Genomic DNA, 15488 nt, shown 5'->3' on the forward strand with positions numbered 1-15488 from the left:
ACCTAGGCCAACGGAGGGGTTCTCCCATCAGCATAGGTAATCCACCTCCCTGAAAGTAATTCTTCCATTGATCTAGTGCTGTCTACATTAGGAGTTAGATTGGCTTAACTACAAAGCTGAGGGCTGTGTATTTTTCACTCCCCTCAGCGACATAGCTGGGTGAAACTAACCTTTTAGTGTAGACCAGACCTCAGTCCCTATCTGTGACATAACAGTTTAGTTTCCTGCAGGCTGTAATACTTTGGTCTAATTTCAGCTGGTGGGTTTAGTGTGTGCGTACTGGGTAGTGTTGATGGCCTGTGATATACTGGAGATCAGACTAGATGATCTGGTGATCTCTTCTGGCCTTAAACTCTATGACTATTAGCAAGATTGGAACCTTTAGATCCACTACGCAGATCTCTGCCACTTGAGCTAACTAATAACTGTAGTAGGCTGTCATCCTTTATGTGGACCAATTCAAGAGGGAGATGAGAGACAGACTTTGCAAGTGAGCTTCATAGATATTTGCTGACATCAGAGGAATTATGAGACTCAGGAATCTTGAATTCTGTTACAGGCTCTGGAGAGAAATGGGCTCTATGGGGCACAGATTCCTTTGTCCATTCCCTGACGCAAGACCTCTTCTCTACCATCACCTTGAACTTCCTGTTTCTCCAGACCTGTACCTCTTCCCCACTCCTGACTCCTCCTCCCAGTCCCATGTTCTTCATCAAGCCACTCCCAGTCTCCATTGCTCACGTTCCTCATCCAAATTCAAGTCTTCTTGCTAGGTCAGTCCTAATCTCACATAACTACACTCCCCGCAGTCCAGGCCTCCTCTCCCCCCCCGCCCCCCCGAGTCCCAATCACCTTCCCAGTCCCCCAGCCCAGATCCTAGTCTCCAAATCTCCTTGTCCAGCCAGTCCCAGTCTCCCAGTCCTCGGCTCCTCATTCGATCTCAGACTCCCTCCTAGTTCCCCCATCCCGTCTCTCTGTCCTCTTGTCTAGCCAGCCACAGTCCACCCCAACAGCTCCCATTCTCTTTGCCCTACCAATCCCCAGTTTCCGCCCCACCCCAACTCACAGTGAAAGTTTCCCTGTCCTTGCCACTGCCAGCCTCCCAATCCAGTTTCTGCCTACATCCTGGCACCTTATCCTAATCTACTCTCTCCAACACACAGACACACGCAGTTCTGACACTTGTCCCCTCTGCATCCGGATAAGTCAGCTGCCTGGCCCCAGAAGGGTGGCCACCGGGATAGACATGGTCCCTGCTCTCAATTCAGAAGCCCAGACCTAAACCAGAATGCAGCAGCCCAAAGCTTCAATTGCAGAGAAGGTCTCTGTCAGCACCAGGCTGGAACATGCTCATTGTGGACAGAATCTTAGGGGAATTTAGCTGCTAAGATCTAAGAAGTCTCTACTGAGCATGTGCAAACTGTGGTTTTTCAAAAGCTTATAACAAGGCCAAATTTGAGTGGATAAATACAGGGCTGACAAGGCAGATTCTTGACACAAAGGCCGACCCTCTGCCAAATTTCAAGTCCCTGCTCCAAAAGCATAGGATCACCTGAGCTTTTAAAAGAAAAGGTTGCCAGAATTTTTTAACATGGGCAAAACAATGAATATTTTTTCCAATCTTCATTCTGGGAAATACCGAACCATTTTGGCTGAAATTTTCCAAAAACAAATTCAGTTGTATAACATACTACTCTGAGAAAGAAATGTTACCTCTTATGAAATAACTTTATCCTTCACATTTTATATTCATTATCTTATATATAAAAAATACCTGGGCAGCACAATATTAGGCAACAGAGACCTCAAGTAGGAAATGACACGAAGGACAGGAAAGACACAACAACTAAACAATGACTAAACAATGTAAGAAAATCAAAGATATACAGCATCAGAACAAAACCAAGAATTTTCAATTCAAACATAATATTGGTGTTAACATACAGCTATGAGAGCTGGGGAGCTACTAAAACATTAGACGACAAACTAGATGCTTTCAAAAATAAAGTGCCTATGAAAGATTCTGCATATTGATTAAAAAGACTATCACCAACAAAAAAAGATATGAGAATTCACCAGCCAGCAGCTTGTTTCCATCAGAATCATAAGGAAGCATTTGACATATATGGGGCATGCACTCTGTACGCCAACACAGACTCCAACATGAAGCGGTTAAGTGGAAACCAACTGGTGTGAAGAAATGAGGGCACCCAAGAAAAACCATAAGAAGCACCCTTAGCATGGAAGGCAGAATAATTGATCTCAGCACCACAGAGCAAATGGAAGCAGCAGCAAAAGACAAAGAGGAATGGAAAAGACTGGTTTCCACTCTGCATGCTGACACTGGAGCAGGAACTACATCTCTTTTAGGAAATATTTTATTATGAATTTCCTGATCTTTGTGCAAGGAAGATGTCAGAATATTTCATTAATGTCTATTATTTGCATGTAGTATACATTTTAATAAATGTAGTCATTGGGAGTTTTGTGCTCCAAGTAGCTTAACAATTGTTCTTCTCTCCAGAATTCCCCACACACCTCTTTTTCCAAGTCTGAACATGTGAGAATAACTTTTTTCCAGATTTACGACTTGTTTCTACTATCCAGTCAATTCTTAATAGGGAGAATGACAGAAAAACTGTGCCTCATAAAACATCAGGAAAAAAATGGTTTGTTACTGTAACACTCTGTGCCCCAAAGAGACACTCTGCACCCCATATTCACCATTGGTGATAGAATTATGATGTATTTTGTATAAAGTATACCTTGTGAGGTATTTTAAAAGTCTTAATCTTTAATTAATATTTAAAGAACATTAATATTCTGTTAAGTTGTATGTGCTATCATTGTATATGAAGTTTCACTATGTATGTACCACTGAAACATGTTGTGAGGTTGGGAACGCCCACAAGCAGCCTTTCAGATACAACAATAAAAAGGCCAAACAACGCTGATGGCTCATTGAGGAGAATACAAACACTCAAAAGGATTACTCCAGGAACTGTGAACAATGGAAACTTCTCAGAGATAGCACATACTCAAGGGAGACTATTTGAGTCTTGTCACAGCAAAAGATCTTTCCAGCAATTTGGAAGATATAAAAGGGGGAAGTAACATCATGACTTGGCCTGGTTAGAACAGGAGTCAAAAGTCAGATACCTGGAGGTCAGAATCAGACAGGCCAGAGGGCAAATCAGGCATCAGATGTCAGGAGGCAGGCAGGCAGGCAGGCTCAGGTTATCAGGAGACCAGCAGCATTGTGCAGGTTGTGAAGGAGCAACAGTCCTGAAATAGGGAGAACCCAACTGCATGGACAGCTTTCTGTTTCTGTGCTTGGGTTAGATAGAGGCTGGGGACCAATCAGGACCCCCAGGATTCCAGCAATCAGATCCCAGGACTGGAGTTCTCTTTTGGAGTTCAGCTGCTATTCTAGCAGCTGTTAGCTGGTCAATGGGTGGCAGGCTGAGACTGCCTAACTTTTAAGAGGCCTGTGGACCTACGTTCAAGACATGTAGTCCCTGACAAAGGGTGACCATCCTGAACTGGGAAAAGAAGCCTTTCCCCCTGTGTTGGTAAGGAATCTCTTCTATCACTCGCAATTTCCAAAGAGACTATACTTCTTGAAATAATAGAGTCTTATGAGATGGGGGCCTGAAAGGGGATGGGGAAAATGGGGTTGGGAAGAGGGAGGGAGGGAGGTGAATTGGATAATATATCCCTCTTTTAATGTGCTGAGCCACACTTGCCAGATGTGATGTTTGCCCAAGCAGGGTGGAAGAGGAACAGGCATGTTTCACAGGTAGGAGATATGGTTAGCAAATTAGTCAAAATGACTGCCTGGAGATTGCAGCTGTCTGGTGAGAAGGGCCTCCCATAGACAAAGGCAGCTGGAAAGATTAACGAGGTCTTAACCTCCTCTTAGAAGAATATGGCCTAAACTGTTTCATCTGTTTTGTTGGAAAATAGTTTTCCTCATGGAAATCGCAGTGGCCATGGAACACGAGGCCCTAACAGAGATGTCAATATCTGCTTGAACCGGCTTGTTTCTCCTTGTGTAACTATTTCTCACCAGACTTGTGCCTTGAATCAAGGGCAGTTGGAGACACAAAATTGGGAGGTATAGCCAATACGGAGGAGGATCAGAATATCATACAAGAAGATTTGGATGACCTTGTTAACTGGAGTAATGGAAATGGGATGAAATTTAACAGTGCAAAATGAAAGTTCATGCATTTAGGGACTAACAACAAGAATGCTTGCTTTAAACTGGGGACTTATCAGTTGGAAGTGACAGAGGAGGAGAAAGACCTGAATGTAGCAGTTGATCACAGTGTTGAAAAGGCTAATGCAATCCTAGAATGCATTAAGCAAGGTATTTCCAGTTAGAGACAGGAAGTGTTAGTACCATTATACAAGGCACTGGTGAGACCTCATTTTGATATTGGTCTCTCATATTTAAGAAAGATGAATTCAAACTGGAACAGGTGCAGAGAAGGGCTACTAGGATGATGCAAGAAATAGAAAACCTACTGTATGAGAGGAGACTCAGAGCTTGGCTTGTTTAGCCTAACCAAAGAAGGCTGAGGGGAGATATAATTACTTTCTATAAATACATCAGAGCAGGGGTGGGCAAACTTTTTGGGCCGAGGGCCACATCTGGGTAGGGAAATTGTATGCAGTGCCAGGGCAGGGGGTTGGGGTGCAGGAGGGAGTGCGGGGTGTGGGAGGGGGTGCGGTGCACAGTAACGGGCTCAGGGCAAGGGATTGGGGCAAAGGAGGGGTGCGGAGTGTATGAGGGGGCGCAGGGAAGGGGGTTGGGGTGCAGAAGGGGTGCGGAGTGCAGGAGGGGGCTCAGGGCAGGATTGTGGATTGCGGGGGGAGCTCAGGGCAGGGAGTTGGGGTGCGGGAGGGGTGTGGGGTGCAGCAGGGGGCTCATGACAGGGAGTTGGGCTGCAGGAGGGGTGCAGGCAGAGGGCTTAGGGCAGGGAGTTGGGGTGCAGGAAGGGTGCGAGGTGCAGGCAGGGGGCTTAGGGCAGTGAGTTGTGTGGTGGGGTGCAGGAGGAGTTCGGGCTCTGGAGTGGCAGCGGCGCACACCGGGGCCAGGGCAGGCTCCCTGTATGTCTTCCCTGGCCCCATGCTGTGCTGTGCCGTGCCGCTCCGGGAAGCGGCCAGCACCACATCCCTGCGCATCCCCTGGGGGAGCGGGAGGCACAGGGCTCCGCGTGCTGCCCTTGCCACACCTCCAGGTTCCTCCCCTGAAGCTCCCACTGGCCGTGGTTCCCCATTCCCGGCCAATGGGAGCTGCTGGGGGCAGTGCCTAGAGGCAAGGGCAACGCATAGAGCCCTCTGCCTCCGCCCCCCTGGAGTCCCAGGAACGCAGTGCCGGCCACTCCTGAGAGCGGTGCAGGACCTGCGGCACCACACAGGGGCAATCCCATGGGCCGGATCCAAAACCCTGATGGGCCGGATCTGGCCCGCGGGCCGTAGTTTGCCCACCCCTGCATCAGAGGGATAAATACCAGGGAGGGAGAGAAGTTATTTAAGTTAAGCGTCAATGTGGACACAAGAACAAATGGCTATAACCTGGCCATCAACAAGTTTAGGCTCGAAATTAAACAGAGGTTTCTAACCAGCCTTCCAAGGGGAGCAGTGGGGGCAAAAACCTAACTGGCTTTAAGACTGAGCTTGAAAAGTTTATGGAGGGGATGGTATGATGGAACTGTCTATGATGGCATGTGGCCCATGAATGACTGCCAGTAGCAAAAATCCCCTAATGCTGGAGATGGGACACTAGATGAGGAGGGCTCTGAGTTACTACAGAGAATTCTTTCCCAGGTATCTGCCTCGTGGGTCTTGCCCATATGCTCAGGTCTAACTGATCTCCATATTTGGGGTCAGGAAGGAATTTCCCCCCAGCTCAGATTGACTGAGACCATGGGGGTTTTCCACCTTCCTCTGCAGCATGGGGCACAGGTTACTTGCCAGTTTAAACAAATGTCAGTAGTGAATTCTGTTACTTGAAGTCTTTAAACCATGATTTGAGGACTTCAGTAACTCAGCCAGAGGTGATAGGGCTATTTCAGGAGTGGGTGAGGTTCTGTAGCCTGCAATGTGCAGGAGGTGAGACTAGACGATCACAATGGTACCTTCTGACCTTAAACTCTATGAGTCAAAGTAAATACTACAGGTAGCTCCAACTCTACCCACAGGTGGTGAGAAAGAAATGAGCAGGAGGTGGTGGACATGTCCTTTTTATGCCCTTGTCTAAGAGCATGAGGAGAGAAGGGACACAAGAGCTGCCTGGTGGTACTGCTGGCAAAAGTTTGTCTTCAACAGAGGAGGTGACCTTGACCCTTGCTTTCATTGGATCCCAGTGTATCCCCCATACCCAAATCGTAAACACCTGCAGTGGAAGATATATGTGTACAATCACCAAGAATAACCGCCTGAAACCTCTCAAAAATAATTCTGGTGTGTATTTATACACAAATACAAACAGATTTTCACTAAACGCTGTCAAAACCAGTAGAGATCCCACTTCTCTAAGAGGTTTAAAAATATGATTAATATAAAAAAAAACAAGCAAAGTCTCTGATGCAAAGCATCTTGGATATTGTGATTTTCAATGTGAAGATCTTATTCCACAAACCTTCCCTGCAAAGAACTCTCACTAACTTCAAGTAGAGGGCTTCCATAATTGGGTCCAGAGCTAAACCAACATAGCATCAGCAGGAACAATGGTTATCCAAGTACTTTACGTTACAGTAAGGAGGTAGGTTGCTAATCATCATCTTTCAATGCACTGATGTGAGTGATTAACCAGAATGCTTTTTTGCACAAGAGGCCTTACGTGTGTGGAAATTCTACTGCAATCTTGCTGTGACAATGCACAGACAGCAAAGTGATAGAAATGCTACAGGATGCCACAAGCAACTGACATGAGGGGAAACAAAAGGGTTGCACTACATCAAACTGCCCAAATAGAAAGTGAAGCTAAGCAAAAGTTGCAAAACAAGTACAAGCATCTCTCAAGGTTATTTTGAGCACAGCTGCTCAGGCATTTGAAACCCCTTCTCCCACCCTTATTTTCTATACACACTCCCAAAATACCTCACCAAAAATTGTGTGTGTTGATCCAGGAATACGAAGGCACAAGTGAATATTCATGCAACACATACAAAAACAAATGGGGCTGGCAATGGCCCTCCTGTTTGCCAGGGCACTTACTGGCTTGGATGGATGGCTCAATAAAACTTCAGGATGCTAAAGGGAGAAAAAAGATAGAAAAAGGAGGGGGAAATTGGGAAAAAGGAAGAGTGAGAGAGAAAAAAAGGTGTAACAACAAAACGATTTAAAGACAGATGTAAACACATTCATTTATTACAGCACTTAAGATTGTGGTGTTTAGTAATAAATCCTAACAACTTTGAAATATTATAGAATTTGACCGCTTAACCCTTGGCATTGTCAGAACTCAGGGCTTTATCCTAAAATTCACGCCCCCTCTCTTACCAGTTGTTCCTACCCAACCCTCAAACACTTTGCTGTTTTATGCTGCATTCAGGCTTACAGATGACACATCAAATAGCTTAACAGATTGGGCAGCACTTTTATTTCTAATGCCCCATTTAGATCAATTATCAAATAAGTAAGTGGTTCAGGAAATTATCTTGAAAAACAACAAAACAATGATGAACATAGATGATGGAAAAGAAAAATTACAGAAAGCCCGATTTCCCTGGTAACCATTCTCTAGCTTTCTTTCCTGGGTTGCTGAACCAAGCACATTAGGCCTGTTTCTTTTTTTAATAAATGAATCACTATTACCAAAATTGAATATTAATCAGCTGTGAATGAAATATGGCACTTTTCTTCTAATCTACAAGTGTATCTCTAAGATTTCTAAGTCATGACAGGAAACACTTTTTCCACAAAGAGAAAAGCCCTAGAGACCAAGTCAGACTCATTTGAGTCAGATCCTAGGAAACCCACAAATTGGATGAACACTTCATGAATTTATGGCTTCACATATTCTCTCTCCCTGGAAAGATATTACATCCTTTAACTGAAGCAAGGACATCATAGCAGAAGAGACTCTCAAGAGTATGCCCAAAGCATTGACTTGCTAACTCTGGAGGGGATTTTCCTGCCACAGAGCCAATGTTAGCATTCTCCTCTGGTGCAGAGCCTCTAAAACTGCTCTGGATGGGGAATTTTGCTACCAGCTGCTGCAGGATTCTTATCTTCACCAAGGTCAGTGGGCCCCTTTCAAATAGGCTTATCTCTGAGCAGAAAAAGCTCTTGGCTCAGTGGCTGTAGACAGAGAAGCTATGCACTGGCAACAACTATAAGAGGATGTGCTCCTCCTTGGAGACTATTTTATTGCTGTTAGGTCTCCCCAGGCAGACAAAAAGCACTTCACACTAGAGGAAAAATGCAACAAGTAGGAGAAGCTGGAAAAGAGAACACTCAGAACTAAGGGGAAAAGATTATCACTTAAACAATCCCCCAGTAGGAAGGAGGCATATATATTTGAAAATGAAATTTTCCTAAAGGTGATATTGCACAGCTCTGCAGATGCAAACAATTTTGAAGAGAAACTTTTGGACCAGGGCCCTATATGGCTTATCACCTACCCTGACACTTCAGCTTCTTTCATCACACCAAAAATGGAGACCTGGTCCATAAGCATAGCTCATTGGAATGCAAACTCAAGAGAGACCATGGTGTCCTTTCAGCATTCAGAAGCTCCTGTATTACTTTTTCCTCCCACTTTTTTTTGTCCGTACTGTTGGCAAACAGCTCAACAGTTCTCAGTACAGGAGTGAATGACGGCAAAGGGATTAGTGTTCAGAATACAGAGATCTGTATAGTCACAAGACCATTACTGAAAAATAAGGATACAGTGATTATGAAAATAGCTGCATTCAGATTGGCTAACTATTGTTGCTACCCAGAAAGAGTACAAGAATCCAGATAAAATAGAGTAACTGTTAAGGAAACAAATAGAAACCATGAAAATCAGACTCCTAAAAATCAGAGTTCAGGGGACTGCATAACTAGGAAAAAAATACAAGTGATATCAATAACTTTGCAGCACTGCTTGCACTCTAGTGACAGAGACTACTCCATTGTACTATAATGTTAAATACCTTCCACACCACAAGTGGAAGCCTGTAGTGACTATGTTGATTTCTTAAAGGAGTACGTAAAATTTAGAGATTAACAAAAGATTTCTCAAAAGGATTGACAAAGGATTAAATCTCCTTCACCTGATGGCCCAACAGTTTCACCTTTGCGCCACGGTCATGATGACTTTTAGGACACTATATTTCATCTTATTTGAAACTGTTTAAATTATGGACTGGAAACATAACTAAGGGAAACAAATCTGACAAGAGAGAGATCACTATTCAAACTGCAATTGGGTTGTGTTGAAAGGAGATTCCCTTGATCTGTGCAGTTTAGGAACTCCACGAGGAGAGAGAGAGAGACTTATATGGAGTTCTCATGCAGCACAAGACCAGTGTGGCTCTAATCTCAGCAAAAGGTGGAGGAGAAAAGGGAACCACTACTCCCGCAGATGTCATTAAAGATCTCAATATCTTCTATATGCAAATGTACCTGTATTTACTCAAATTCTTATTCCTATGCTACTGAAACGGTAGCTCAGGACCTCACAATTTTATTAGTGATTACAAAAAGATCTTTCTCCCCTTCTCCAATTCAATTCAGTATTGAAAATTTTCTATGTAGTTTTTACCTGCAATACTAACTAGCCATGATAATTAAAACAGTATCTTAGCTCCCAACACTAGCACAAGTTACTGAAGTGGATTTATTAAATTTGGTTTTTAAATGTTTGTCAGATATGGTTTATGTATTTTTAATTGTTTTAAGAACATTTAAAAGAGGCTAATCCACTCTGAAAATGTCAAACTGTTTTAACAGCCACTTGAATTGCACTTCAGGAAAAAAAATCTTAAAAACTTACTTTAAAAGGGTATTTTTTCACCTTTCTATAAGAGGCAAAAATGGATCAAATGGATTTTACTTAAATTATAAAGAATTTACCTCTGAGTTAAGACCAAACATGGAAAATTTCAGCAAGTTTGAGGAACTGAGAGGGGATATTAATTAAATATTTGGACGTATCCATAACTATCATACGTACGATAGCAGTGTCTGCTAGCTATATCTTTTGAGCAACAATAAGTATTTGTGACATGAATTTAGGGGCTGTGGAAGACTTTCATTTAAGGTTGCTCTTTCATACATTCACAGGGAAACTATCCCAATTACAGCTTCGGTAAGATTATACTTAAGCAGATCTGGGCACCTGATTGGAATCTCTTCTTTGACATAAACATTCAGAACCTGCTGAAAGAAAGGAAATAGGCCAGCTGCTAGGAACACCTCGAAGGAAAAGCAGAAATTCTTTTCACAGCATGAAAGGAATGCAATGGCACAAAGAGAAACGATCACTGAAAACCCACAACAGAATCAGGTATTGAAAATAGCACCCAGAGAAGAAATTCATTCCAGGCCTTGCTCAGTAGAGCTCAAGAGACAACTCTGGGAGATCTTTGCACAGTCAATAATTGCACAAGAGCCTCAGCATGCAGCAGGTCATTAGAATACAGAGGGAGAGGTATATCTGAGTGCATGGTGTACTCCTGGGGGAATCCTCAGTCAAAAAATTAAAAATTCTGTGCATATTTTAAAATTCTGCATATTTTATTTGTCAGAATAACACAATATAATCACAGCATTTTCAATTATTTTTTGCTGACAAGTATTTTGAAATAAATTACCAAAATAATTGAAAATGGTGTGATTATATTGTTATTGTGTTACTTTGTTATTTTGACTAACAAAATGTGCAGAACTTCACAGAATTTTAAAATTTTGGTGCAGAATTCCCTCAAGAGTACCAGGGTTCTGTGTGGCGCAATAATGGGTGCAGGCAGCTCGGTGCAGGGGGAATCTGAATGCACAGGGGTTGGTAGGGGGTTTGAGTATAGGGGGAGTGGGACTCCGCAGAGGAGTCCAGGTGAAGGTAGTTAGTGCTGGGGGGGGAGGGGGGAAGCTGGGGGCGTGAGGCTTGGTGAGGTGGGGGGTTAAGGTGCAGCTGGTTGGGGCTCAATGGGGTGGGGGGGCTGCCGATGCAGGGGGTGAGGCTTGGCGGGGCAGTGGTTTGAGGGGCTCGGTGCGGAAGTTCTGGGTGTGGAGGGCTCCTGAGGCAGGGGGGCTCGGGGAGGAGTCGCTGTAATGGGAGCTGCTCCCCCGTCCACCCAACCCCGTGCATCCGGACGCTCCCCCACCTCCTCAGCCAGCCTCCCTGACGTGCACGCACACGCACACACATGGTGCAGAACTTCCTGCAGCCAGGGGAAGTTTCTGGGTGTTGTTCTGATCCAGACCTGGCAGCATTGTGCAGGGAAGAAAAGGGGGAACGCTGCCTCCAGCCTCCTCCCCCCGCACCCAAATGGGACTTATGTTCCTGGGCAGCTGGGGCATCGCAGCCCCTCCTCCCCACAGTGATTTACCTCTTCCCCAGCTGCCCGAAAAGACGTGCCTGAGCTGCCGTGGAGGGGTGAGTGAGCACTGGTGAAGCTTCTTTTTGCTTCCCCACAGAAACCATTTTCTGCAGAAAGTAAAGAGAATCTGTGGGGGATGGTGGCATTTTTCTGCTGCGCCGCAACGGCATGAAATTCCCCCAGGAATAATGGTGGAAGGGTATCACACAGCACACATTAACAGGCAATGACAGGTTTTAATATTTTACCTGCACATTCCAAAAGTTTACCCACACTTTAGTTCCCCCTCCCCACTGCCACATTTTCTTCTCTTATTCAGTTCCTTCCTCTGCTTAGTCCCTTTCCCTCAGGATTAACAACAATTAACAACAATTGCCCTATGTATACAGGAAAGAATTACTACCATTCTAACAGAATGGAAAGTCACAGATTTCCTTCAATTTGAAGATGAGTATATATTTGCCTCTATGTGCAATAAACTAAATTAACGCTCCTCAGAAACAAGTACCTATCATAGTTCAGGTCACCGATTGCAGATTTTGAATGCAATTTACACCTGAATTATTTTCCTATTCTTAACCCTTAGGAAAAGGATCACAGACAAACTGATGTTCTTGTTAATTTACTGAAAATGAGAATGGATTACTTCAAAAATATCTAGCTTCTGATCTGACTCGATATCTCCTTGTATCATTCTTGGCTCCCTATTACATAGACTTTCTTATCCAGCATAGGGATCTCTAAAATGGAGAGAGTGAGCACAATCAGCTCCTGAGGGAATTAAAGAGAGGTATTGTCATGGCACTGCAAAGTAACAATCTTCATCTTTTAGCTAACAATGTTTCACTGGAGTTAAGCAATTTCCCTTACTCTTTCCATCCAAGTGAAGCGCCCTCGTATATGCTGAGAGTGTAACTTCTGTAGGTACATTGCAGTACAAAGTAATACATTCACAACCACTTCATCTGCGTACCTTAATTCTCACAATCTTTCTTTCAGTAAGAATAGCTTTATTTCATGCATACTCACGCAGTCAGCAATACTACTGCATAAGTAGTGTGGTGTAACTCTAATTTCTCCATTACTGCTGTCTCTTTAGACAGTAAACAAAAACAATTACTAACCTTTCATAACTCTTGTTCTTCAGGATGTGTTGCTCATGTCCATTCCAACGTAGGTGTGCGCATGCCACATGCACAGCCACTAGAAAGATTTTTCCCTCAGTGGTATCCGTCAGGTCAGCTCTGGTGCCCCCTGGAGTCACGCCCTCATAGCACTGGTATATAGGGTCCTGCTGACCCACCGCCCTCTCAGTTCCTTCTTGCCGGTTTTGGAATGATATGAGCACATCTCAAAGAACAGTTACAGAAGGTTAATGACCGTTCTTTCTTCTTTGAGTGCTTGCTCATGTCCATTCCAATGTAGATGACTCCCAAGAAGACGCAGTAGGAAGGTTCAGAGTTCAAGGACAAGCAGACTGTTGCACAGCTCTGCCAAATCCAGCATTGTCTCTGGCCTGCTGAGTGACGGCATAGTGAGTTGCAAAAGTGTGGACTGAAGACCAAGTTGCACTCTACAGATACCCTGGATTGGAACTTGTGCCATGAATGCTGCTGAAGATGCTTGCGCCCTCGTGGTGTGTGCCATCAGCAATGGAGCAGGGACTTTTGCCACACTGTGTCTGCATGTGCTACAAGAGGTGATCCATGATGAAATTCTCTTGTCTGAGACTGAGAGACCTTTCATCCTGTCTGCGACCACCACCATGAAATGCTGAGTAGTCTTCCTAAATGATTTAGTCCTTTCTATGATGAAGGCAAGAGCCCACCTGACATCTAGCGAATGGAGCCTCTGTTCCTGCCTGTTGGCATGCAGCTTTGGGTAGAAAATCAGAAGAAAAACATCCTGGTTATTGTGGAATTGCGACATTACCTTTGGGAGGAAGACTGGGTGAGGGTGCAGTTGGACCTTGTCCTTGAAGAAGACTGTGTATGGGGGGGGGGTTCCGAAGTAAGGGCCCTAATTTCTGAGACCCTTCTGGCCAAGTTAATGGCCACCAAGAATACCACCTTCCAGGACGAGTAGACAGCATGTTACCAAGAGCTCGAATGGAAGACCTGTGAGCCTTGACAATACCAGGTTGAGGTTCCAGGGTGGGATCGGCTGTCTCACTTGGGGATACAGTCTGTCCAGCCCCTTGAGAAAACGACTACAGAGAGAGTTTGCAAAGATGGATCTGCCATTCACCCATAGGTGAAAAGCCGAAATTGCGGCCAGGTGGACCCTAACTGAAGACACCAATAGCCCTTGCTGCTTCAGGTGCATCAAATAGTCCAGAATACACGGTACTGATGCTTGTGTGGACAACACCCCTTTCTGCATTGACCAGGCCAAGAACAGAACTGCAGACACTTTGTTGTGTCTGGTCATGAACAGATCTATCCAGGGAGTTCCCCACCTCTGGAAAATGTCCTTCACGAGGTCTGGGCGGATAGACCATTTGTGATTGGAGAATGATCTGCTGAGGTGATCCACTAGCTCAGGTGTTCTCAAACTTCATTGCACCGCAACCCCCTTCTGAAAACAAAAATTACTACATGACCCCAGGAGGGGTGACCAAAGCCTGAGCCTGCCCGAGACCCCACCTCTCCAGGCGGGGGAGAATGGGGGGGCAAAACCAAAGCCCAAGTCCCACCACCCCGGGCTGGGGGAGGCCAAAGCCTGGGGCTTCAGCCCCAAGCAGGGGACCTGTAACCTGAGCTCTACCATCCAGGGCTGAAGCCCTCAGGCTTCAGCTTTAGCCGGGGCGATGGGGCTTGGGCTTGGCCCCAGGCCCCAGCAAGTCTAATGCCAGCCCTGGTGACTCTATTAAAACGGGGTCACAACCACTTTGGGGTCTCAACCATCATTCTGAGAGCCGGTGCACTAGCTCATTCTGTGCCCCTGGGAGGTAGGATGCTTCGAGGTGGATTGAGTGGGATATGTAGAAGTCCCACAGATGGAGAGCCTCCTAGCATAGGTGAGAGGAGAGTACTCTACCCTGTCTGTTGACAGAGTGCTCTACCCAGAGTTGACAGAATGCTCTACCCTGTCTGTCTCTACCCTGTCTGCAGAACATCGCCGTCGTATTGTCTGTAAGCACCGCTACACATTTGCCTTCCAGCTGGGACTGGCAAGGAAGGTGCACTGCCCTGACCTCCCACATGCTGAAGTGTAGTGAAAGCTCCGCCTGGGTTCTGAGAACCCCCACATGAGCCCCCCAACCCAATGTGGAAGCATCGGTGACTAGAGACATTGACAGCTGCAGTTTCGAGAATGGGACACCTACGCATACTGTCTCTGGATCGATCCACCATACGAGGGTGGTGATCACTGAAGGGGGAAGTGTGACCACCATGTCCAAGAAGTCCCGGCCTGGGTGGTATACTGATGCTAGCCAGGCCTGAGGAGGTCAGAGTTGCAACCTTGTGTGTTTCACCACGTAAGTGCACGATGCCATATTCCCCCGGAGTTTCAGGCAGCTTCTTGCTGTGGTGATGGAATGGTTTCTGAAGCTCCCTAAGATCGAGCGCAGGGCCCAGAACTGGGCCTCCAGAAGGAAGGCTTTGGCTTGGACGAGTCCAGCACTGTCACTATGAGGTCTAACCTTTGAATGGGGGACAGCATTGATTTCTGCATGTTTACCAATAGGCCTAACCTCAGGAAAGTTGACAGTATTAGCAGTATGTCTACCTCCACCTGGGCCCTGGACTGACCCTCTGATCAGCCAGTTGTCGAAGTAAGGATATACCTGAACCCTTCTGTTTCCTTAGGAAAGCCGCGACAACTGCCACGCACTTTGTGAAAACATGAAGGGCTGCTGACAGGCCGAATGGAAGTACAGTGAATTGGTAGCGCACTTGGTTCACAACAAATTGAAGGAATCTTCTGTGGCCTTGGAAGATTGAA

General features: G+C 45.4%; 1 protein-coding gene across 18 annotated transcripts in view; it reads right to left on the minus strand.

The window, feature by feature from the left end:
- The window catches only part of ERC1 (ELKS/RAB6-interacting/CAST family member 1), a 551656-nt gene that overhangs the window by 331722 nt on the left and 204446 nt on the right, over nt 1-15488 (minus strand). For 10 of the 18 annotated variants that reach the window (XM_043540357.1, XM_037877967.2, XM_037877951.2 and 7 more), the window contains one exon: nt 7228-7263. The exons of the other annotated variants lie outside the window; for them this stretch is intronic. In XM_043540357.1, coding sequence (XP_043396292.1) covers nt 7228-7263 — 36 coding nt within the window. The remainder of the gene's footprint in view (nt 1-7227; nt 7264-15488) is intronic. 18 annotated transcript variants of the gene reach the window in all.

Source organism: Chelonia mydas, chromosome 1, assembly GCF_015237465.2.
Source record: "Chelonia mydas isolate rCheMyd1 chromosome 1, rCheMyd1.pri.v2, whole genome shotgun sequence".
Lineage (NCBI taxonomy): Eukaryota > Metazoa > Chordata > Testudines > Cheloniidae > Chelonia > Chelonia mydas.